At 46.4% G+C, this 23051-nt stretch overlaps 1 protein-coding gene and 1 non-coding gene across 12 annotated transcripts in view; both read left to right on the top strand.

Moving 5' to 3' along the window:
- The window catches only part of CAMTA1 (calmodulin binding transcription activator 1), an 868902-nt gene that overhangs the window by 427313 nt on the left and 418538 nt on the right, over nt 1-23051 (top strand). For all 11 annotated transcript variants that reach the window (XM_073903391.1, XM_073903394.1, XM_073903390.1 and 8 more), the window contains exon 5: nt 7718-7853. In XM_073903391.1, coding sequence (XP_073759492.1) covers nt 7718-7853 — 136 coding nt within the window. The remainder of the gene's footprint in view (nt 1-7717; nt 7854-23051) is intronic.
- Nucleotides 1586-1692, top strand: LOC112812420 (U6 spliceosomal RNA). The gene has a single exon (XR_003205277.1). It is a non-coding gene; the product is annotated as a U6 spliceosomal RNA (small nuclear RNA).

The following is a 23051-nucleotide window of genomic DNA, read 5'->3' as shown; positions in this document are numbered from 1 at the left end:
TTTTTTTTTAAACTTCTTATTATGGAAAATTTCCAACATCTACAAATATGGACAGGCTAGTGTAATAAACTCCTGTGTACTTATCATCTACTTTCAACTATGACCAACACATGGCCAGTCTTGTTTCATTCACATCCCCTACCACCACACACATTGTTTTGAAACATATTTTAGACACTATACAGTTTCATCAGTAAATACTTCAGTATACAGCTCTAAAATATAAGGTCTCTTTTTAAAAAAACACTTCTGCACTACAATTATCACTCTTAAAAATTAATATTTCTAGATATCATTAAATATCCAATCACTGTTGAAGATTCCAATAGTTTCACAAATGCTATATGTGTATATATATATGTATATATATATATACACATAGCATACAAATGCTATGTACATATATATGTGTGTGTATATATATATATATATATATATTTTTTTTTTTAACAGAGTGTTTGTTTGCCTTAGTATCCAAGTAAGGTCTATTCATTGTGACTGGTTGACACATCTTTTGTCTTTTTTAATCTATATATTTCTACTCTAACATTCTCTTAATCTCTTTTTTCACTCAGTTTTTTGAAGAATCCAGGTCATTTGTCCTGTAGAGTTTCCCACAATCTGGATTTTGCTGACTATATCCCTATGGTGTCCTTTACCATGTTCTTCTGTCCTCTGTGAATCTTATAAAGTGCTAGATCAAGAGGTCTGAATAATTTCAAACTAAAATTGTTTTTCCTACAAAAAAATGTTCTATCAGGGACACATCCTGTCTGGTTGTCTCTCTTTTGTGATGTTAGTCACTGTTGATGATTCATTAATTATTAGGGGTTGCAAAATGGTGACATTTTAATTGTCACTTTTTCAATTATTGGCGGGAATACTTTTACAGAGAAAGTCCTCTTTTTTTGTGATTTGCTAACTCAAAGGAACAGTTGGTACAGGAAAGGTAAGATAAATGCCTAATTCTTCCTCCTAACCCTTTTTTAGTTTTCAAAATAATGTATTGGTTCACTAGCCTCCTCCAACAATGATCACTTAGTTTTTTTATTTACATGCTTTAATTTCATTATGAACTTATGGATTTAAATATATTTAATGTGTTTTAACCCAAAGCAATTGCTATTATTACTGACGCTCAAATTGGCCCATTTTTGGAGCCTCTTCAAGTTGGTTCCTGAGTCCTTTTTATATGATTTAAAATCTTTGATACAGCTCACAGCATACTTCATTGTGAAACTGAGTGTTTTCCCTCTAAGATGAGGAGCAAGACAAGGGTGTTTATTCTCACCATTTCTTTTCAACATTGTACTGGTGGTTCTAGCCAGTGCAATAAGGCAAGAAAAAGAAAAGGCATCTAGAATGGAAAAGAAGAAGGGAAACTCTATTTATTCAGAGGTCACTTGATTATAAATGTAAAAGACCCTAAAGAATCTGCAAAAAAAATTTTACTGGAACTAATAAATGAGTTTAGCAAAGTCATAGAATACAAGATCAATATGCAAAAATCAAATTGTGTATCTATCTATAAGTGGAAATGTGGAAATGAGCAATCCAAAAAGGCAATTTAAAGTAAACAATTCCAGGGCTCACTTTAGCAGCACATATACTAAAATTGGAATGATACAGAGAAGATCAGCATAGCCTCTACACAAGGATCACACACAAATTCATAAAATGTTCCATAGTTAAAAAATAAAAAATAAACAGTTCCATTCACAGTAGCATCAAAAGGGATAAAGTACTTAGATAAATTTAATTTATAAAGTATAAAACCTGTACTACAAAGTCTTACTGAGAGAAATTAATGATTTACACAAATGGAGAAGTACTCCATGTTCTGTGATTGGAAGTGATTAGAAGATTCAATATTGTTAAGGTGGCAGTTCTTTCCAAATTGATTTTTAGACTCACTGCAACCTCTATAAAAATCCCAGCAGGCATTTTTGTTGTTGCAGAAATTGTCAAACTAACCTTAAAAGTTTCTACAGGAATACAAAGGACCTAGAATAGCCAAAACAATTTTGAAAAATAAGAGCAAGGTTGGAGGACATATAGTCCCTGACTTCAAAAGTTACTACAGAGCTGCAGCAATCGAGACAGTATAGTACTGGCATGAGGATGGAAAACAGAGCAAAGTGTGAAGTCTAGAAATAAAGTCTATGTTTGTGGTCAGTTCATTTCCATCAAATGTGCAAATGTAATTCAACGGGGGAAAGGATAGCCTCTTTTTTTTTTTTTTTTTAACAGAAACAAAAACAAAAACAAATGGTGCTGGAACAATTGGATGTCCCTGTGCCAAAAATCAGCTTAGGCCCTTACCTCACTCCGTACATAAAAGTTAACTCAAAATGCATCATAGACTTTAATGTAAAAGCTAAAACTATAAAGCTAGGAAGAAAACATAAGAGAAGATTTTTGTGGCCTCAGATTAGGAAAAAGAAATCCTAGATATGATATTGGAAGCATGATTCATAAGAGGAAAAAAAGTCAATAAATTGGAATTTTACCAAAGTTAAAAATTTTGCTCTTTAAAAGAAACCCATAAAGAACAGGAAAAGTCATGGACTGGGACAAAACATGTACAAATCCAATATCTGATAAAGGACTTCTATCTAGATTTTATTGAAATAGCTCTTACAACTCAAGAGGGAGAACACAACTCAATTAAAAATGGGCAAAAGATTCAAATAGACGTTTCATTAAGGAACTTCCATGAATGGCTAACGAGGACATAGAAAGACGCTCAGCATCATTAATCACTAGGGAGATGCAAATGCTAACACTGCTGCACACCCAGGAGGATGGCCGTAATCCAAGAGACAAGACAATGTCAAATGCTGGGAAGGACGTGGAGATGCTGGGATCCTCATTCATGTCTAGTCAGAAAGTAAAATGGCACTGCCCCGTTGGAGTACAGTCTGGCAGTCTTATGTTTCTATTCTCCGATGTATCTGTCTTTTACCTGTTGTTGCTGGGTTTTTAATCATGCTTAGGAAGTTTTCTCCACTTTCAGGTTATAGAGAAATTCACCCATATTTTCTCCTCTAGTAGTGTGATTTTATTCACTACGTTTAAATCTCTGGTCCATTTGAAATTCATGTTGCTGAACAGCGCGAGGGATAGATCCAATTTTATCTTTTTCCATATGCCAATATCATTATTAAAAAGTCAGTCCCCTTCCCCCACTGACTTGCAATGTCTCCTTTAGTGTATACTAAATTTGCATATGCAAGTGGGAATATTTCTGGATCTCCTATTCTTTTCCCTTGGTCTTTCTATGTATTCGTATATCAATTCCATACTTTTGAAAATAGGACGTGTTAATAACTGGTACGGCTAGCCTCCACACCTCAGTCCTCTTTATTAAAGGTTTTTCTGACTATCACTGGTGTTTTTTCCTTCCCAATAAATTTTATAATAAAATTCTCTAGATCCAGCGAAAAAATCCTGATGGGATTCCTGTCATTACCTTTGATTTATAAATTAATTTTGGGAAGATTGACATTTTTATGATCTTCGCTCTTCCTAATCAAGAACATGTTATGTTTTTGCATTTATTGAAACCTAGTTTGTCCTGTAGACTTTTATAGTTTTCCTCCTCAGGTTTTAGGAATTTCTTATTAAATTTATGCCTAAGTATTTAATTTTCTTTTTCTCTATAGCATTTAGTGTATGATGTAAGTCATACAGTATATATACGATGGAGTCCTCATCATTCCTTCTGTTTTATTTGTGTGTGTGTGCATGTGTGAGCATGCATATCACACACACACACACACACACACAAACTATTGATTCTGTATCTTAATTCTATACCTACCTGTTTACTTTTAGAATTTGCAGTAGTTTTCCCATTGATCCCATGATCTTTTTACCGTATTGCATGAGTGTTACTGGTTTTGCCAGCCATTAGTTTCTCAGATTAAAAGGTTATTTGGCTAGAAGCCTCCCATATTAGAATGAAGCTCCCTGTTGTCCATGGCTTTCCCTTGATATTCCTCTCTGCTGCAGTGGAGGACTCAGATTGTTTCCCTGAGGCTCTCTTAGACTGTCAGCTTTAGTCTGGGCTTCCCCCAGGAGATCCTGAGATGAAGACTTGCCTACAAGCAGTTTATTTGAGAGGTAGTCCCGGGAAACACCAGCAGGGGGCATGAACGTGAGAAAGGAGGGAGAGGACTACAAATAAAGGGCTCTTATCTAGCAGGTCTCCACTTGAGCAACTGGAACGTGGACTCTGGAAGACCATATAGAGCCCCCAGAGTCATTCTAAGCATGGGGTAAAGATGCCTGGGATTGCCCCAGAGTTATCACAATTGTGGGGTGAGGAAGCCAGGACTTGCTGGGTGCAGGGTGCTTTCAGGGCCTTAAAGATCGCCCAGCCAGTAGAGCAAACCAGGACTGGCCCCACAGTCTATGCTAAACTAGTAGACTTTGGGGGAGGCTCCGGAGTCACGCTGACTCCGAGTGAATCCTGCTCAGACGCTTTCTGGCTACAAAGGCTTGGTTCCCTCATCTGTATGTTGGGAATGATGATATTACCTCATGGAGTTGCTGTGAGGATGTGGACACTGTGGACAAAGACACAGAGATGTAGCTATGGATGTCAATGTGATGTAGGTGCGGGTGTCGACATCGAAACACACAGTAGATGCAGATGGAGCTAGAGGCACAGGCAGATCTAGATGCAGATGCGGGTGTAGACATACATATGGAGGTAGACAGAGACACAGGTATAGATGTAGGCTTAGCCATGCGTGTGACCTGCTCCTCCCATGCCAGGCCCTCGCTGGGACTGGCGATCAATAAGCAGCAGGACTTCCATGCCTCCTACTTGACTCTCTGTTCTCAACTCTATCCCCATTTCCCTGCCCTTCTCAGGTGTGTGCTACCTTTTACGCTGTCATGAGATGTACTAAAGCCCTCCCCTGACTGGCCCACCCCTCCCTCCTCTCCTGGACCCCTTCCCACCAGCTTGCTCCAGATTATCTTCTGGGGTGGCAGTTCAGCCTCGTTTTCTTCCAGCTATGGGGCCCCTCTGCAGTCTGGTTTTCTCTTTGCCATTCTTAGGACCTGAGAACTGTGGAGGGAGGGACCTTCCCCATCACACAGAGCAGAGGCAAGTTCTAATAAAATCAGAGTGCTGGATTAAACACGATTAGGTTGTTCATTATTGCAGGTTAAAGTGATGATTCCATTTGTTAAGGCCATTTAAGGTGGACACTTAGGTTCCCTGTGGGATTGTGTCCATCTCAAAGTGTCAGGTGACAGGGCCATTCTCACGTTCTGAGAATGCAAAGCGCAGGTAACTGGAGGAAGATGGTTTCCTTAGGTGGGTGTAGTTGTGGGTTCTGACCGTGGATGTTGACAGTATTTCGGGACGTTCACGACTGGGTCATACCAATCATGATCTTGGGACAGTTGGCCTGAATACACTGCTGAGGTTCACTGACCATGTTTATTTTTTAATTTTTAAAAATATTTTATTTATTTATTTGACAGAGAGAGAGAGAGAGAGAGAGAGAGCACCAGCAAGGGGGGAGTGGCAGGCAGAGGGAGGGGGAGAAGCAGGCTCCCCGCTGAGAAGGAGCCCAAAGTGGGGCTCCATCCCAGGACCCTGGGATCATGACTTGAGCTGAAAACAGATGCTTAACCAACTGAGCCTCTCAGGTGCCCCACTGACCGTGTTTAGAAAGGGCGGGAGGATGGAGCAGATCTATGTGAAGCCTTTTCGCTCACAAGCAGCTGGATTGGATTGATGTTGCAACAGACTAGTCCCCCCAAGGGGAGGGGTCCCTGTAACATTCTCATGGATGTCTTCATTCCTGTGTGGAGGGAGCAAGATGAATGCAGAACCTGTCAATTTGATCAGATGTATTCCTTTGCTTACTCCTGAAGCAACGGCCCTGAGCACCATAGTTGGACATTGGGCTCTCCCAAGGGTACAAACTTAGGGGGTATAGCTCAGTGGTAGAGCATTTGACTGCAAGGGTACGAACCTAGAGCAGGGCTGAAGTGGAAAGAGGCAGGCACAGCTGGTCCCATGTTTGAGCTTACTTGCCATTTAGAAACGGAAGAATACTGTAAGGTTTTCAGTGCAGACTTGTAAGTAAGTGCGAGACAGACGGTCAGGTGACAGCATTGTGACAAGTGTGTGAAGCCATTTCCCAATTGTTTTAGTCGGCCAGGCTTAGGGAGGAAACCAACACTGACACAAACCAATTGCACCATGATCGGCAAACAATGGAGTGTTGGGAGTTGCTGTTGAAAGTCTATAATTTCCAATGGAATTGCTGTTGGGTCATCAGCTTGCTACCAAAGGATGCAGCCGGCTGGGTGGGAACGGCAATTAGCCGCTGTTACCCCAGCGTGACATTTTTCCCCTATAGACAATGGAAAAGTAAGACCTCGCTGGCCAGTGTTGGGTGCCTGCTTGTGAAATGCCCCCTCGTCCAGGGGAAGGGGAGACTGGGGTGGGGGCTCTTGCCCCAGGCCACGGGGAAGTTCGGCTGGCCTGACCCTCACCTCCACTGTAGCAGAGACACAGAAGCCCACCGGCCCTGGAAGAAACCGCCTCCTTTGCCTGGTTTGTGTGAAGAGCCCTCACGCCACGGCTGGGAGTGAGACGTGCCTGGGCTGGTCTCCTGGGTGCACAGACTCATCCGTGCCCCTTCGTCTGGGCTGGAATTTCACTCTTTGAGGGACGTGGAGCTGGCCATTGGGCGTGAGCGGTGTGCTGTGAGCCTTCGGGGGATTCGCAGGCTTCCTTGAAGCCTGGGGGTGCCCCCCCCTGCTGCAGCTTCATTCTGGAAGTGGCTCACCATGGACGTGCTGCTGGAGGAGTTTAGTTCTTTCTCTTTTTGGTGTTTCCAAGCCAAATATGTGCCTGCTGCAGCTGTGGAGGTGCAGGTGAACATCCTCTGCTCTCTGTGCTCGGTGCATGACTTCTTTTAGGAAGAGTCAGGGTTCTTTTTGTTCGTTCTTTTTGAATGGCACTAGAGCGACTGTCCACTCTCAGCATTTAGCAAGTGGACAGTGGACTATTTTCCTAAGGTCAGGGTGGTTGTGGACCAAATAGACAAATTTACTGGGCAGGGCTGAGCCTTCCCACAGCTGAAGCCCAAATGTGAAAGAATCAGGTACTTAGCTGGCTTGAGAAGAAGGGTTGTAGATGTTCCTCTGAATCTTGCTGTGATCTCAACGCACACAATGAATCAAGAGCCTGGACGGACTAGTCCTTCCATTGGTCTGTTCTTAACATAGTCATCTAGCGTCTGTGTTCAACTTATTTATTTCCTAATGCTGGGTGATGGATTAAAAGATGTGTAGAAAATCTTTCTACGGGAGATAAGATATTGCAGCCTGCCACAACACCCCCAGCTCTTTTTGCTTTCTCTTGCTGTTTTTTCTACTTTTCAGTGCAGAGCTCAGGCCCCACATCGTATATCTTGATTAGGTGGTGGATATTACTAAGGGGATGTTTTTTAAGCCTATCATTGACACATTTAATTCATTAGGCACCAAATCCACAAGCAAATTTTGGCTGGCCATAAAACATGGTTAATCCAGGGAGCTGCAGTAAAAGGTGAAAAATTATGTCCCAGCAAATGTGGAATATTGCTTTTCTGTAGAGACTTTTACTGGTCTACGATATCTTTCTTCATAAATTTGTCTTTTGCTTGGTTCTCTTGGTAACTTAACCATTTATTGCTTCCAGACCACAGAATGGCTCAATGATCCTCTACAACAGGAAGAAAGTGAAATACAGGAAGGATGGGTATTGCTGGAAAAAGAGGAAAGACGGGAAGACGACCAGAGAGGACCACATGAAGCTGAAGGTCCAGGGAGTGGAGGTAAAGGGCAGAAAGGCTCTCTTGTTCCCCAAATGTTGTTTCTGGGCTGCAATGACATGGAATTGCTTTGGAGTAATTTGCTGCCAGTCACCTCTGTCAAAAATATTTTTTGTTTGCCAAGACCCCGTTTGCTGTTTTGCTTTGTTTTCTGCTTTCTTACCCAACAGTCTCCGTTTAAGTTTTCCACGAAGGCCAGATTTAGCTAAAGTGCTCCTGTTTCTTGGGAGTCCTTGGTGTGTAGCCTGGGATTTGCAAGGTTCCTGCAGAATCCTGTGTTGTATGTGTCACGGAGGAGCCTGCAGGGACGAGGGAGGAGGGAGCCGACTGAGGTCTCCCTCTCTAGGTGGCCTGGACCTATCTCTGTTGAGTGGGACCCTTGGGAGCTGGTAATCTCCAACCAGAGCCTGGCTCGTCTGCCTCTACTGACGGCCTCTTCTGTTTCCCCCTGGGTGTTCTGACCTTAGGGAGCTCGAAGGTGTTAAAGATAATAGATGGGATCACAGGGCGTGCGGGATTCTTGCGGCTGGGGTGGAGGTGGGTGCTGCAGGACAAGTCTTGGGATCTGTGCAAACTTCGGTTTGGGTCCTGGGGGAAGACAGGGTGCAGGCTGGTTTCTTTGCTGTCGTTGTGACACCATGGGCTCTCACTCTTGGGCAGCCGTGGAGACATTCTCCTGGGGTCCCTTCCTTGTTTGAGGGCCTGAGCCCTGTGCCACAGTGGTAGAGGGAGAGGGTGTGAATTGCGGTCCGTTCTTGGCCTGCTAGTTAGCGAGCACCCACTTCTCGGCACTGCTTGCTGATCCTTATAAAGGATCTTCCCTGTAGGTACGGTGCTGCGTCAGGCCAGGAGCTGAAAAGCTGGCCTGGGATCCAGCTGGTATTTCACACTGGTGAAAGCGAGGGATCCTGGAGGCCACTGGTGTGTTGTGTGCCGGGATTGATCACTTGGACCATAAGCCCACTCGACTTCCACGGCTCCCACTCCAGGCTGACATTCTTTGTGACGCACTTCATCATTATGACTTTTTCTATATTAATCATGTGCTTTTATGGCTGTTAAAAATAGCATCCAGTGGCTTTTATTATATTACCCCACAGAGAGAGATAATTTTTGTTTTATGTTTTTGTTTTTTTTTTAAACACCCAGTAACAATGCTTTATGATGTTGAACAAAGAAAAGCCCCGACACGAGAAATTCCGCTTCTGTATGTTCTCCCGCGTTCTGTATTTGCACAGTATGCTTTCGTCAGCTGGTGAGACATGAAAATGCAGATCGCCCTGAACGTGCTGGACCTGGCTCTAGGACGGTGACGGGTGATTTTGCCAGCTGCCCAGCCATGGCTGTCGGGGGGGGGGCCAAGGGCACAGGAGCTTGGAGGGATGGGGGCGCACGGAGCAGAGTGGGCGGGACCCGTGCGGGGCTCTTGCTGGGACTTGCAGGGTCTGTGGGAGCTCACTCCAGAGCTGCACAGATGGCCCCCGTGCCCGCAGGTCTCTGGCAGGCCTCGTCCTCGGTCATACGTAGGTCAGGAACTTCTGGTCGTCCGCAGTGGCTGGGTGGAACTCTCCCCCAGCAGCAGCTCAGAAGCCCAGGGCCAAAAAAAGCCAGTGTTCAGTTTCTTCCCTCATGTGATAAATTAGAATTGTCACTGGATGGAATCAGAATGACGTGCGGTTATTTTTAGGCCATGTTTGTGTTTGGAGGTCTTTGCAGCTCGCGCTTACAGTCTCCCTTGCAGACCACTGTATGGGGGACGTTGGGACCCTCAGGACCCAGGGGAAGAAAAGGGGCCAGACAGCAAGGGGTCTCCGTGACTTGCTGAGCATAAGGGGCCATGGGGGGTGGGAACAGGAGAGGGGCTTAGAGACCCCTTGGTCGGCCACACAAGGGGCCTGCTTTCTGGTTCTTCGAGAGGGAGGCCAGGGCCACCTCAGGCAGGCAAGTGGTGTGGTGGCCGCTTCCACGGAGCTCAGGGAGTTGTTCCCCTGAGTCAGTCAGTGAGCACTGACTGTGTCCACTGCTCTATAGTATTCCACCATGGAAGCATTTGAGCTACTCCCTAGTCAGCGGACTTTTAGATTCTGTCCAGCAATTCAACATTACGGTGCTTCAGGAACCAGGCTTGTCCACGTGTGCAGCCTGGACCTGCCGGAACGGCTGGGCACAAGGTCTGAGCATCTTGTATTTTACTGGACACTGCAAATGGCTGTGCTAATTACATGCCAAGCAGCACTGAGAATTACCGTCTCTTCCCTACCCTCTTGTACACTGATGGATGATAGATGGTACCCTGTTCAATTTGAACTGGGCTTTTCTTAGTTGTTTGTGGGGATGAGCACATCATGTTAGTGAAAGTCCTTTGTGGTGGGTTGTCTACCACGGGCATAATTTTAAAACAGCTCCAAAGAAAGACATCTTTGGCAAGAACAGCCCCGCATCTCACTGGGTGTTTCCTGCATTTGCTCTGATCTGGACTGGTGGCTGGGAAGCCCAGAGGTCATCCGGGGACAGGGGGCAGGTGGTCCTTTCCACCTGGGAAATGGCCATGTGGACATACATGGAGTTTTGCATTTCACGGGAGGAGGCTTCCCGCTGGGAACCCTGATTCCTCCTTCAGTGGATTCAATCAGGTGGTTCCCATTGACTCAGTACGTCCAGCCCCTTCCCCTACTGCGGAGGGTGGCAGACGGTCCTGCACAGGGTCTCAGAGCTGTGATTTTTCTACCACCTGAGCTGGTTTCCTCAGTTCAAGGGCATGATCAAGATATTCGGATCTACCGTTTAACATATCACTTGCTATAAGCCTTCCCTCAGGCCAGGAAAACTCCCAGCCCTGTCCATGGAACTACTCGGCAGTCCACTTTCTTTTGTTCTCCGAGGCTGGGGCCCTAGGAACACGCGGCAGCTCAAAGGCACATTGATTTTCTCAGCCAGGCACAGGATGGGGGCAGCCGCTTTTGAAGCTGACGAGCTGTTAAGTCCACGATTAGTTGTCTTGTCTGTAAGCCACGGAGAAGCTAGCTCGATAAGGTTTCCAGGGACGACAAAGGTTGGCAGGGAGGAAAAAGAAGGTGGTTGTGATGTCAACGTTTCATGAGATGAAATCGCAGCAGGCCTGAGGTTGGCCCTGCTCCCCAGGTAGATTCATGCCTGCTTCTCTGGAGCCTTGATGGGGGTAGGAGCTGTGGGGGGAGGAGAGTCCCTGAGAGCAGAGGGGCAGATCTGAAGTGTCCCTGTGCCTCCGGGATTGCCACACTCTGGGTTAGGTGAGCTGGGTGAAGTCTTTGGGCCAAGCTGGAAGAGTTCACATACTTTTCACGTTCACGGAGCTGTTCTCTGGCCCCAGAAGCTTATGGCACTGTCTTCTGCCCAGTCACCACACGTCTCTCCTGAGAGTGCCGGGTATTTCAGAACCTAGGCCAGCACTTGGCTGTCTACCTCCTGACCCCTCTGCTGCCAGGTTCCCACAACAGACAGGAACCCCACACTTAGTGGAGCAATGGCCACTGGCTTATGAATCCCCTATCTACATACCAGCTCTACTATCTCATTCAACCCTCATTGAAACATCCACGTAAAGTACCTATTCTTATACCCACCTCATAGATGAAAAGAGTGAGCCCCAGATAGGGTTTCTCCCGCCCCCCTGTCCTGCCACAAATCAGCGTGGGGCCAGGCCTTGAGCCAAGGTTCGCCTGGTTGGACGGCAAAAGCACTTGCCCTGACACCCATTGCTCCCGGGAGTTCTGGAGGGATATGCGGTGTTTTCAGATCTAGTTGGCACATACCCTCCATCCATCAGCCAGCTGTCAAATGCCTTCCATCCAGAACATTGTGATAGGTACTGAAGATACAGCGATCCATTCTCACAGGGGGACAAAAAAATCAAGCCCGCAGCTCCAACGTCAGGTCAGGAGGAGTGTGCTGGAGGAATTGCACGTCCTCGTGCGGAAGGCATAGGAAGCATCTCTCAGGCAGACTCGGATGCAAAGAAGTGGCATAAACACAGGGAGAGAGGCACTGGTGGGAGCGAGAAAGCAGCAGGTAGGGGTGGGACACAGAGATGGGCAGTGACAGAGTCTGTCGAAACATAGCTAACGTGATTTAAAGCAACAGGTGGTCAGAATTGCACCGTGTCAAAACCTCTCCCAGCCCCACGCAGACCAGATGTTCGCCTCCCAGGGAAAAGGCCTTCTCTCCTCTCATCATAAGGCATGCCTCGCCACAGATGTCCTGCCTTGGGAGCCAGTGGGTGGTCATGGTACAGAGGCTGTTGGCTCACTTGTAGGCAGCATGGACAGAGACATCCTTCCCCACCGAGCCTGTGCTGTGGTGGACAGGAACCCCTGGCCTGGGGCCATCTGCCTGGCAGAAATGCCAGGCATCACCTCTGATTGGAATTTGCAGCAGCGAAGAGAAAGTTTAGTTTTGCTGACCTGTTTGTACTGCCTCAAAGAATGGAGAGTCGCTTTGACTTCTTGACTAACAGCCTGAAAGCCCAAAGCCTGTTGTGAGCCCAGCGGCGGCAGTAACAAGGTTATGTTTTTGGACTCAGCCTCATTAGAAGTGATGTTCTTTATTTGGACACTTAGGCCACATATTAAAAGGGGGAAAAAAAAGCACCTCTTTCAAAAGTAAGAATGATATTGTAGTTACCACATTAGGAATTAACAGGGCATGAAGTAACTGTCTGCCTCGTGGTGATGCCAGATCATTCCAGCTCTGCTTGCAGCCGTAAGATAAATGGGTATCTTGCTTGCAACTGATGGAATCTATTTAAAATAGCCAGCCACAAACATGTATGGTGCCCAAATCAAGTTTGGAAAACAGCTAGGAATAGATAAGGAGGAGGTAAGGTGGCTGAGCAGCTCAAGCTCACGGAGGGGCACGTGAGTCTGCATGTTGCCCCCACGTGCTTTGGAATAGAACAACTACTTCTTGCTTCTCGTAGATGCTAATGTGGTTCCGGTCTGTGGTGTTTGATCTCCCTCCATTCCCCTCCAGACTCGCCATGCACCCGCCGGTCTCTACCGCGTGGCGCTCCTTGCTCCCAACCGGTGTTCTCCCGTGTCCCGGTCGAGATTTCTGAAGCTTCCGGGGGCATCTTCCTTGGCCTTCTCCAGCAGGAAGTAATCATGCCCTCTCTTTCATTTCCATAATCCTCCATCCGTACCTTGTGTTCTCGTGGACTCGACACTACCCTGTCCAGTTCAATAAACATATATTAAGTACCTAGTATTTTCTGGATACGGGAAAGGCTATATCTGTATTGAGGCGCTAGATGGCCTATTAAGGGAAGAATAGAGAGAGGCAGGTAAGAGGCAGCATCATGCTTGAAAAACTCACAGTAAGACAAAACAGGGCATTTCAATGAGATGTGGTAACTGTCCCCAGAGGCTTTGGAGTGTTGGAATGAGCTTGTTTCCCCTCTTGGAGGACAGGGTCTGGACTGGTCACCCACAGGCCCTTGCTCTGAGCAGTGGCATCTGCTGAGTGACTGGCTGCTGTCACAGGCACCCCCTCATCTGAGCCCCCTGCCTCACCCCTGCCGTTGAGTCGTATGAGTCAGACATGTTTATCCCCACGGGGACTCGCACTCAGGTCTTTGATTTCTGATCCTGCTGCCTCCACGCTGGTGGCTGAGGGGCTCTGGTCTCATGATGCCTCCAGTGGAGCGAGCCGGCCTGTTCAGCGGCACCTCAGAGGATCTCCCTCAGTTCTCTTCTGGCTTTTAATCATCTGAGTTTTTGTGTTGTGTTCTGCTGGTGCGCGAACACATTAAAACCTAATTTCCTGTTACCTGGATGTGTTTTGGTAGAATCAATTCAGGAACTTGAATCCATAGTCTTTCTTTAATTTCTAATTACTTAGCATCCCTGGTGACATGTCCCTACCCAACTCATATAATTAAATTTTAACTAATAAATAACATTAAACTAGCTACGCTTTGAAACGGCAATAGCCTCGGTTCACATTCTGCTGAGCTCATGGAGGCCTGGCCAGGATGGCAGTTTTGCTTCTTTTTCTTAAGGCTCTGTCTTCCCTGACCAAAGGCAGTTAACAATAGCGATGACAATTATGGCAGCATTTTTCGAACACCTACTGAATACCTGTTCCGCCCCCATCGCTTGGTGTGCACCATCTTGAACAATGACCTGGCAACATTCCCATGAAGTAAGCGATGCTGTTTTCCCCATCCTTGCGGAAGACTGGATTAATTTCCGGGATACCCAGCTGGTCAGTAACAGAGTTGAGATACTACCCCAGCTCTGTCCGATCGTAAATTCCCAGTTTCCTCATCACCAGACCACATGGGCTTTCAAAACGCCTTGATAACCAGAAGACATGTGCTTAGACCAGGGAGGCCTGGGAGTGTGGGGTTGGAGATGCAGCGCCATGCGGCCATGCATGGGTCTCAAATGAGATGGGGGATAAGGAAGGTCTTTTAGTACAAGTGGGCCTCCCTTCCTTATAACCCCCATCAGTCAGAGGAGAAAGAACCCCTCCCTCCCTGCTCCTCCAGCCCAGGAACCTGGCTCCCTTGGCCCCCGGAGACTGCGAGAAGATCTGGAGACCTCTCGCCCTCCAGTGGGTGGGATTTTGTCCCCCAACACTCTGAATACCTGCAGGACCTGCTGTCACTCCTTAGCCCTGATGTCACTTGGGTCCTATAGGAGCTTTTTGTATTCCCGTGTCAACCTAAATTGAGGGACAACGAGCTGCATTTCTCTCTCCCACTAAGAATTGTCAGTGTCGATCCGTCTTGAAGCCATAGCTCGCAAGCCTCCAGGACACACTCATTTTGGCATGAGGGTCTGTGTGCTCACACTACCTATGCGGGGTTGCCGGATTTAGTGCGTGCACGTGTACACACACATACACACACACACACGATGTCCAGTGACATTTGAATTTCAGATAAGCAATAAATAAGTTTTCAGTACAAGTATGTCCCATGCTATTATCCAGGACATACTTACACTAACATATTATTTGTTGCTTGTCTGAAACGCACACTGGGCTGGGTGTCCTGTATTTTATCTGGCAACCCTTTGACCATCAGAGCAGTTTCCATTGAGTCTTTGCAGATAGAGATTTGGCTGCTTGGATACTGGTCTCATTGAAGCCTCGAGGAAGGGAGTTGGTTTATCTCCAGACACATAATCGACGCAGGAACCATAAAAACCAGGAAGGACACTGGCCACGGCTACAGAGAGGACACCCCTGGCAGTTTCCCAGCAAACCCAAGGGCTGCCAGGCCTGGGGACCCTCTTGCTCCCTCTGAGAAGAGAGTCTGAGGGTCACTAGGACTGCCAGAGGCCCAGGCCTTGCCCTTAGAGCCTGCTGCCCCCAGGAAGCAGGACTCCTACCAGTGATGTTTGAAGAGGTGTCAGGAAGATTTCAAAAGAGCTGTGTTTGTAGTTTCTGCCTTCCTCATCTCTCTGGTAGATTACAGTTTGTAAAATATTTTGCAATTTCCTTTTTTAAACTTGATTTGAGCCCTACTGAGCTAGAAACTCCCTGTCCAAGGTAGAGCAGCAAGATATCAACTTGGTATGCTGAACTTGTATTTAATTACTATCATAACAGTCCCTTAACATGATTGCAGATTAGTCCACAAGGACATGAATGGAAATTTTAGCATATTCAATTACAATGGAAACTCTTGAACACCACTGTCAAAATTCACCCGAGGGCCTTTCCATTTGGGCCCCAACGTACAGCAGGTGCAAAGTTAGATGTTACTCAGGACACATAACCTTGATTTTGTAAGCATAATTTATAGCCTCATTCAGAAGCTGGGGATGCCTTTTAAGAACGTGATATATATATTCCACATCAGTAAATGACCAGATACGGCTGCTTGTGTTGGACAAAGAATATCTCTGGCCTTCACTTGACCGAATAGTAAATTATTGATCTTCTCCACATCTTTCAATGCCCTGACATTGCTGGGAAATTTACTCCTGTCATCAGCAGCTGTGGCTTGTTTCCATGGGGTGCCGTCCATGCTCAGAGGGCATGAATCTCCGGCCCATCCTAGGAGAGTCGCGGCTGACCCCTGCAGCTGACATGGGTTAGTCACCGACACAGGGGAAGCATATGGTTTGCAAACTAATCAGGCCCAGGTTTCCCTGGTCTGTTTCCCACAGACCAGCAAAAATCATGGGGAAAATGGAGGGGTGGTGGCGGGCTTCTGTGCACCCAGGAGGAGTGGCAGAGGAAGGGGTTAGTGCATAATCAAGAGAGGGGGACAGCAACTCACCCTGCTGCTCGGGGGGAGGCTGCTTCTGGTTTCTTCATTTCCTCTGCGCACTTGTTGGGGTTCTACTGCTGCTGAACCACTCTCTGCTGGCCCTTCCTGGATGCAAGGCCAGCACCATAGATGGAAAGCTGGTGATTTCATGAAAGAGCACCTTTCTGGTTCTTGCTTGCCTCTGACAAGATGAAGAGACCTTCCACTTCCTCATTGTGGGTCTTCATTCCAACACCTTGTAACGCTTTATGCCCTTCGGGATATGCCTTTACTTCTTGCTGCAAAGCACCCGTATCTCACTCATGCCAAACCTGAGGGTCACATGGGCATGTGCACGGCCATGTGACCCATCGGTCAGCACTGCCAGGCTCACCTGGGAGCTCACTAGAAGGGCAGAGTCTTGGACCTCACCCCGGATCTACTGAACCAAGATCTGCCTTTCAGTATCTCCTCCCATGATTGATAGGGCCGTTCATTTGGAAAGGATTGGCACAACCATTCTCTTGCTGCTGATGGGGTCTTCCCTTGGTGACTCAGACCTAGGCACGTGGGGTTTTTTTGTTTTGTTTTGTTTTGTTTTAATCTGACGTTAAGAAAAATGTCCAAAGGAAAATTTTACAAGTTGGTCTGGTAATTCATTACTTGACTCCCAGCACCTTTAAAAAACATCTAGCCAAAATCTCTGATGATACGGTCTGAGCCTACCAGTCCTTCTGCCCTTGGCCATGAAGGAGAGGGAATATCGGGTTTCTGCCTGCTGAGCACACCGGCTCCCTCCGCCCTCTTCCCCTGGGGAGCTAGGCCTGTTCCTGCGTTGTTTAACTCCGCCCCACAGGGCACTTTCTGTCCCCTGTTGTAGCCCAGCACTTGGCATGGTACTTGCTGCACGTTTGGTGCCCAGTAAGTGCCTAATACACATTTTTTGAGTGAATGGATGAATTGATGGATTTCTTCTGTGAAGCGTCAGACAGTAAACAGTTTCAGTTTTGCCAGCCAGATGGTCTCTGTCACACTGGTGCAGTGTGAAAGCAACCATAGACGATAGTTAAGGGATGGGTGTGACCATGTTCTAATAAAACTTTATTTGCAAAAACAGGGTGAGGGCCGGATTTGGACCATGGATGTAGCTTGTCGACCCCAGTTCTAGATTATGGCAGCAGGTTCCAGAAGGAGCAGGGTGCTATGGAAACCGGTGAGAGATTGATGGGGGATGATTAGGGACTTGCCTCTTATATCTGAGCACTGTTACGTTTTTAGACTCATGTTTGCAACCTGACAATGTTCAGGCTTGGCTTATAATTTTGTAAGGAAATAACACTTTTATTCATGACATGCTGTCACATCAGACAGTGTTGTTCATCATGTTTGTCCTGGTGGAGTTAGGAAGTCTTCTTTCTCTTTCCTTGTGATAATCCATCCATGTGGCATAGGCCTATTTGTTCTCAGTCTGAAGAAGCTAGATGATATCCCTTGCCAGGGCAGTTGGGAAGTATCCTGTTTCTCCCATAAGCCTGCTTCATGGTGCTGTAGAGAGGGCAGGGCAAATCCCAGTGATGCACTCTGAACTCCTCTGTCCAGGGACAGCTGAGCCAAAGGCATGTGACCTTGCTGTGAGGAGGTGGGTCAAATGATCAGGCTCACGGAAGAGGGAAAGGCTGAACCCCCTGCATCTTCAGGCCTGAAGTGCTTTGAAAGTAGTAGCCTGGCCATGTTTGATGGGACAACATCCCCCTAGAATAGAGGCCGTAGGGAGGGTACAGATGTTATTTGTCCATGTTTAAGTATTTACATGACAGCACGAGAAAACCGGAGAGTTTCTCTTTCATCTTTGCTGCCACAATTTACGTACAGTTTTATGATGGATGCAAGAGGTAGACATTTATTACAAAAGTGTAAGAGATGTTGACTCTTCATGAATTGATTATTTAGAATTTATTTTATTAAATATTCTAGGTGGTGTGTGATAAACTGAACCTCTGCTGGTTTGCAGCTTAATGATTCATGTATCTGCGGCAGTGATAAGGAAATCAAAGACTCCGTTTGCCATTTCAGGGGAAGAATATGGATTATTATTAAATCTGGAATGGGCCTCTTGAGAGGCCTTCCTTAAGGGAACACGCATATCAATAATTTCTTCTCCATACGAGAATCCTAATGTTTCACTTATGGAAACATAAATTCTGAGCAAGTGGCTGTGGTTTTTCCCTCCCTTTGGCTCCTTATATCCTGTGCTCATGGCCGACCTGCTCTTGTTCTAGCGTTCAGAGTCCTTCAATCTCCATGTCTTTATCCACCTATTTCTAATTTTTAATGCTCTTAAAAAGCTCTGCTTAGGTCTACACATTTCAGCACCTGAGATGCTGGCAGAGACCAGGATAGTGTTCCTCTGGCTTGGAATGTCCTAAAAGGTTTGTTTAAGTCTAGTAGGAGACGAGACTGGGAGGCCTCAGAACCCTGACCGAAGTGTGGTTGGCTCGTGTGGGATGTAGGATGTTGCCCTGAACCCATTCTTGCAGAAGCCAATGGGCAGCAAATCCAGTCTGGTGAGCTGCATCTGTAGCGAGGACAGCGGATGGGCACGCCCTGGAGCTGTGCCCATCTCAGGTGACACGGACCCAGGGAGGCCTAGTGGGTGTGGCTGTCCGACCTGCCCCCTCAGGACAGAGGGCACGCCGAGCTTCCGGGGGACGTCTACTGAGAATGACAAGCCCGCATGCCCCATAGTGACATTATGGAGGGATCAGGGTTGTCTGATAGCTTGAGTTTCAAAATACTCCTTGACTTCTTTCTCTTCCCAAAGCATTCGACAGATGGTTCAATGCCATAATCTTTACTGTAGGAGACTGTGGGAAACTAGCTGGGGGACCCCAAGACTCCCGGTCTCCCCCAGGTTCTTTACACATCCATGCGCAGAGCAGCCCAATCACACATTCAATCTTTCCGCAGTGTGATGCCCCGACACTGATAGGTTTCTTGAAGCCCTCACTCTGTCGTGTGCTTCTATACATGGAATTAGACCTAATTGTCAGCATAATCCCATAGTAAGTTCAGTTTCCCCAAAGAACACACACTGAACTGTTTGCAGTTATTTCTTACAAACGAAATCTGCTTGGCTCTCCACGTGACGAATCAGTCCAGGAGGAAGTGAGTTCACTACTGACCTTTAATTCTTTAATTGCTGTGAAATAGTTGAAAGAGTCTGCATACAGCTCTCATCTAAGTGTGGGCACAGAGGGGCTCCCTGGTCTGGTAGAGCGGCCTTGTGTTTGGTTCTTCCGCTCTCCTGGGATTCATTTTCCCTTTATGCCCGACAATCAGAGCCCCCGAAACAGGGGGTGGGTTTGGGCACGCTCCCACTTCCTTGTTTGCATGCTCAGATTCTGTCCCACCAGTGCTGAGCACGGAGAGACTCCATTTCTATTTGCTGGAGAGCTGGGCCCTCAGAGTCTGGGGGGTTGATGGCAGGCAGGTCCCAGACCCCAAGCAGAGCTGTGCATCATGGGGCGCTTAGACACCCACCGGGGCTGAGGTGCAGCGGCCTCCCACGGGCAGAGCCCCCTCATTTGCCTTTTCCTGGGAGGCGGTGAAGGAAACCTCATGGAAGCAGCTTCCCTCCCAAATTAATGAACACTTTCAGACATGATATGAAATGTTTGGAAACGAGATGCAGCACAGTATTTTGCCCGTATTTTTTTTCCTTTCACAACACCTGGCAATAAAATTCTCGGGCTAAATACCAGATGAGTGTGCGCCTCATTATGTATAGTAACTTCGTCTATAACTTTTTTAAGCCCTCCAGATGGAAGCACGGTATAAATGTGGAGAGCTTGAGAGGGGAAATGAAAATAAATGCACTAAGAAATAAAGAATCTGTTTTTTATACTTTCTTTTGCAAATAGTGTTTGCAATGACATATTGTGAATGGACTGAATTATAACAAAAACGGAAATGAAACAGAGCTCGGGGGTAGGAAGAGCAATCGTTACACTCACTTTAACTGATATAATGCAAAGCAACGCTTTTTACACTCAATTAGTTTGCACATTGTGTTGGACACAAACCAGAATGTAGAACATTTTTGGGTTTTGTTTTTACATGATTAAGGGAGATGAGATGAAATAAATTCAGTAAATTACCCTGCATTCCTTTTGGGTCTGAGATACTTTTGTTTTGTTTTTCCTCACCCCTGGTATTGAATGAATAAGGTTGGCTTCTCCAGCAGCGACCTCTGTTCCCAAACAAGAAGCTCCTCCCCAAATCAGTGGACTTTCAGTAGAGTTCCTTCCTCTGCCTTAGGGCCGACTTTTGCTGCACAAACAAGGTTAGGAATCAGAGCTATTTACATTTGGTATTTGACCATATTTTGTGCTTTGAATATCAGAAAAGGATAGCAAGCGTGATAGCAGCTAACAGATGTTTGCAAGCGTTTAGGCAACAAAAGTATTTCCAAGGCTGTGTATTTCAAGATCCTTGTTTAATTTATTTTGCTTAATTATCCTTTCTTGCATTTTTAATGCTCTTAATATGATAATATTAAGAATTTCAGTGTGTGATTGTGTGTTGCTCATTTGAATAGATGCCGGATGGGAGGGGGAACCCAGCCCTGTGCCCTCTTGTGCGCAGCTCTGTCTCCTGCAGATGGGGTCCGGGAAGGGACCGCGTCTCCACCACAAAGCATGTAGGAAAGTGTTTCTCAAACTTTACCATGTGTACAAGGCCCCTGGGGGTTCTGATTCATTTGGTCTGAGGGGGGCCTGAGGTACTGCATCCAGAGCAAGCTCCCAGGAGATGCGGACGCTGCTTTGAGTTGAGTGAAGCTACTTGGACACACACTTTGAACAGTGAAGATGGGAGGACATCAGGCAGGGAAAGTAACGTCAGCTGGATCCCCTGGGCTGCTGGTCAACTAACTAGTACCCCTCACTAGCTGAAAATAACCACCTGCTGACCAAGCCAAGCCCATGGTATCTAGCACGTGTGAAGGTTTCCTTCTGGTGCAGAAGTTGTGGTCAGGGGTCTGACTCTGGTATTTTTTCCTATGTGCAGAAGGAAAGCCACACCTGTAGTGTGTTCAGAGATCCTGTGTTTTATGTTCAAAACCATGAATACTAATAAGAAACAACGGGAGAAACCTGTTAGGTATAATATCCAATTGTAATTATTTTTTACTCCAAAAGGCACGTCAAATAAATAATGTGGTTTATGTTACTTCTAGAAAATGCAGCAGCATTAGTTAATTTACATAAATTATACAACTCATTATCTTTGTTTATAAAAAGCCTTAGCAATATTTTGGCTTATGGATCTAAAATGGAAAAAACCCCAGATTTCGCTTCAGTGTAACTTTCCTTTCCTGCAGTCACCTTTTTATTTATTTACAGAAAGAGCGTCTGTTTGACAGATCCCCTTAGGATTACTGCCCTTTCCTCATGATGAATGGAATGCATTAAGTCTGACTTTTGTTTATAAAAAGCCAAATAAATACCAGTGAAGGCAGCCAAGCACCCAGAGCTCGGAACAGCCATGGTGGCTTCCCCTGCTGGCTTTGCCTGCTGCCTCATGTCAGTGCCAATATGGGCAGGGTGAGGAAGGGGCTGCAGGGGCCAGGAAGCAGGTTTCCCTTCCTTTTGTCTTCCACGTAAGTTCTCAGACAGCTCGGGTTAGGTGCTGCGGTGCCTCCTGCTGATGCACCACCTACAAGCAGACAGACTCTTCCCGTGTTGTCCAAAACCGTGGCCACGAGCCACGTGTCATTATTGAGCACCTGCATTGTGCCTACTCTGAGTTTCTATGAGCTGGGAGTGTAAAATACACACTGCATTTCATAGACTTCATAGGAAAGAGAAGCCCTGTTAAATAACCCGTTAATATTTATATTGATTGTGTGTTAAAAGATTTTTAAATATATTGGCTAAATAAAATATATGCTTAAAATTAGTCTCACCTGTTTCTTTTCACTTCTTTACCGCTGCTGTTAGGAAATGTAAAATGGGGCTTGCACTGCACTCACACTGAACAGTACTGGGACCATGGCACACTCGCCATGAGGCCATGGACCTGGATTACTTTTAAGCGTGCCCATAATTTAGTCTCTGATTCTAATTCTTCCACTGGCCCTGCGTCAGGATCTGACTCATGATCAGAAACTTAAGATGCGATGCTGCAGGAAGGGCAGGTCCTCTTTGATAGTGTGGTTGGAGATTTGAAGGGCCCATAGGAGAACAACACGATATGAGAAAATTGAGCTCTTATCCCTCGATAGTGCTAGGCTGCTGCTTCTGGCTTGAATATTAAAGTCTTTGCCTGTAGATGGAGGAGCCCAGCTCCCAGGTTATTTTGGAGTGGAAACTGGTGAATCCTAAATTCACCTTCATCATGTATGCAGACCGAGTTGAATGAGAGAAGGGCTGCCCCACGGCAGGTCTGCCAAGCTGGGGCGTGCTTGTTAGAACAGGGAATGCTGGACGCGCTTCTGTCTGTGGGGAGACCTGTGCTCTGCCACGTGCTAAGGTATCTGGACGTTTGATATCAGTGTGTTCCAAATGGAAGCTAATGCCAGCAGGTCTTCTGGCTGAGAGGGCATAGCCTGAGACCCCCAAACCCCAGGGCACAGCCCTGAAGGGAAAGGGCCTGGAGCTCTTTGCCCTCATAGCACTTGGTGGGTTAGAGACAAAGTGATTACTGTCACTCTTTAGTTGTTGGTTGACTATTTCTTTACTTCTCCCATCCATCCATCCGTTCAAGAAACACTATTGGAACACCTGGGTGGCTCAGTCACTTAAGCGTCTGCCTTTGGCTTAGGTCATGATCCCAGGGTCCTGCGATGGAGCCCTGCATCAGGCTCCTTGCTTAGTAACTGGAAGCCTGCTTCTCCCTCTGCTTGTGCTCTCTCTCTGTCTCTGACAAATAAATAAAATCTTAAAAAAAAAAGAAACATTATT

This window comes from Callorhinus ursinus, unplaced genomic scaffold (genome assembly GCF_003265705.2).
Source record: "Callorhinus ursinus isolate GAN/ISIS: 27379988/994484 unplaced genomic scaffold, GSC_fseal_2.0 scaffold18, whole genome shotgun sequence".
Classification (NCBI taxonomy): Eukaryota; Metazoa; Chordata; class Mammalia; order Carnivora; family Otariidae; genus Callorhinus; species Callorhinus ursinus.
This window is presented reverse-complemented; position numbering and strand designations above follow the sequence as displayed.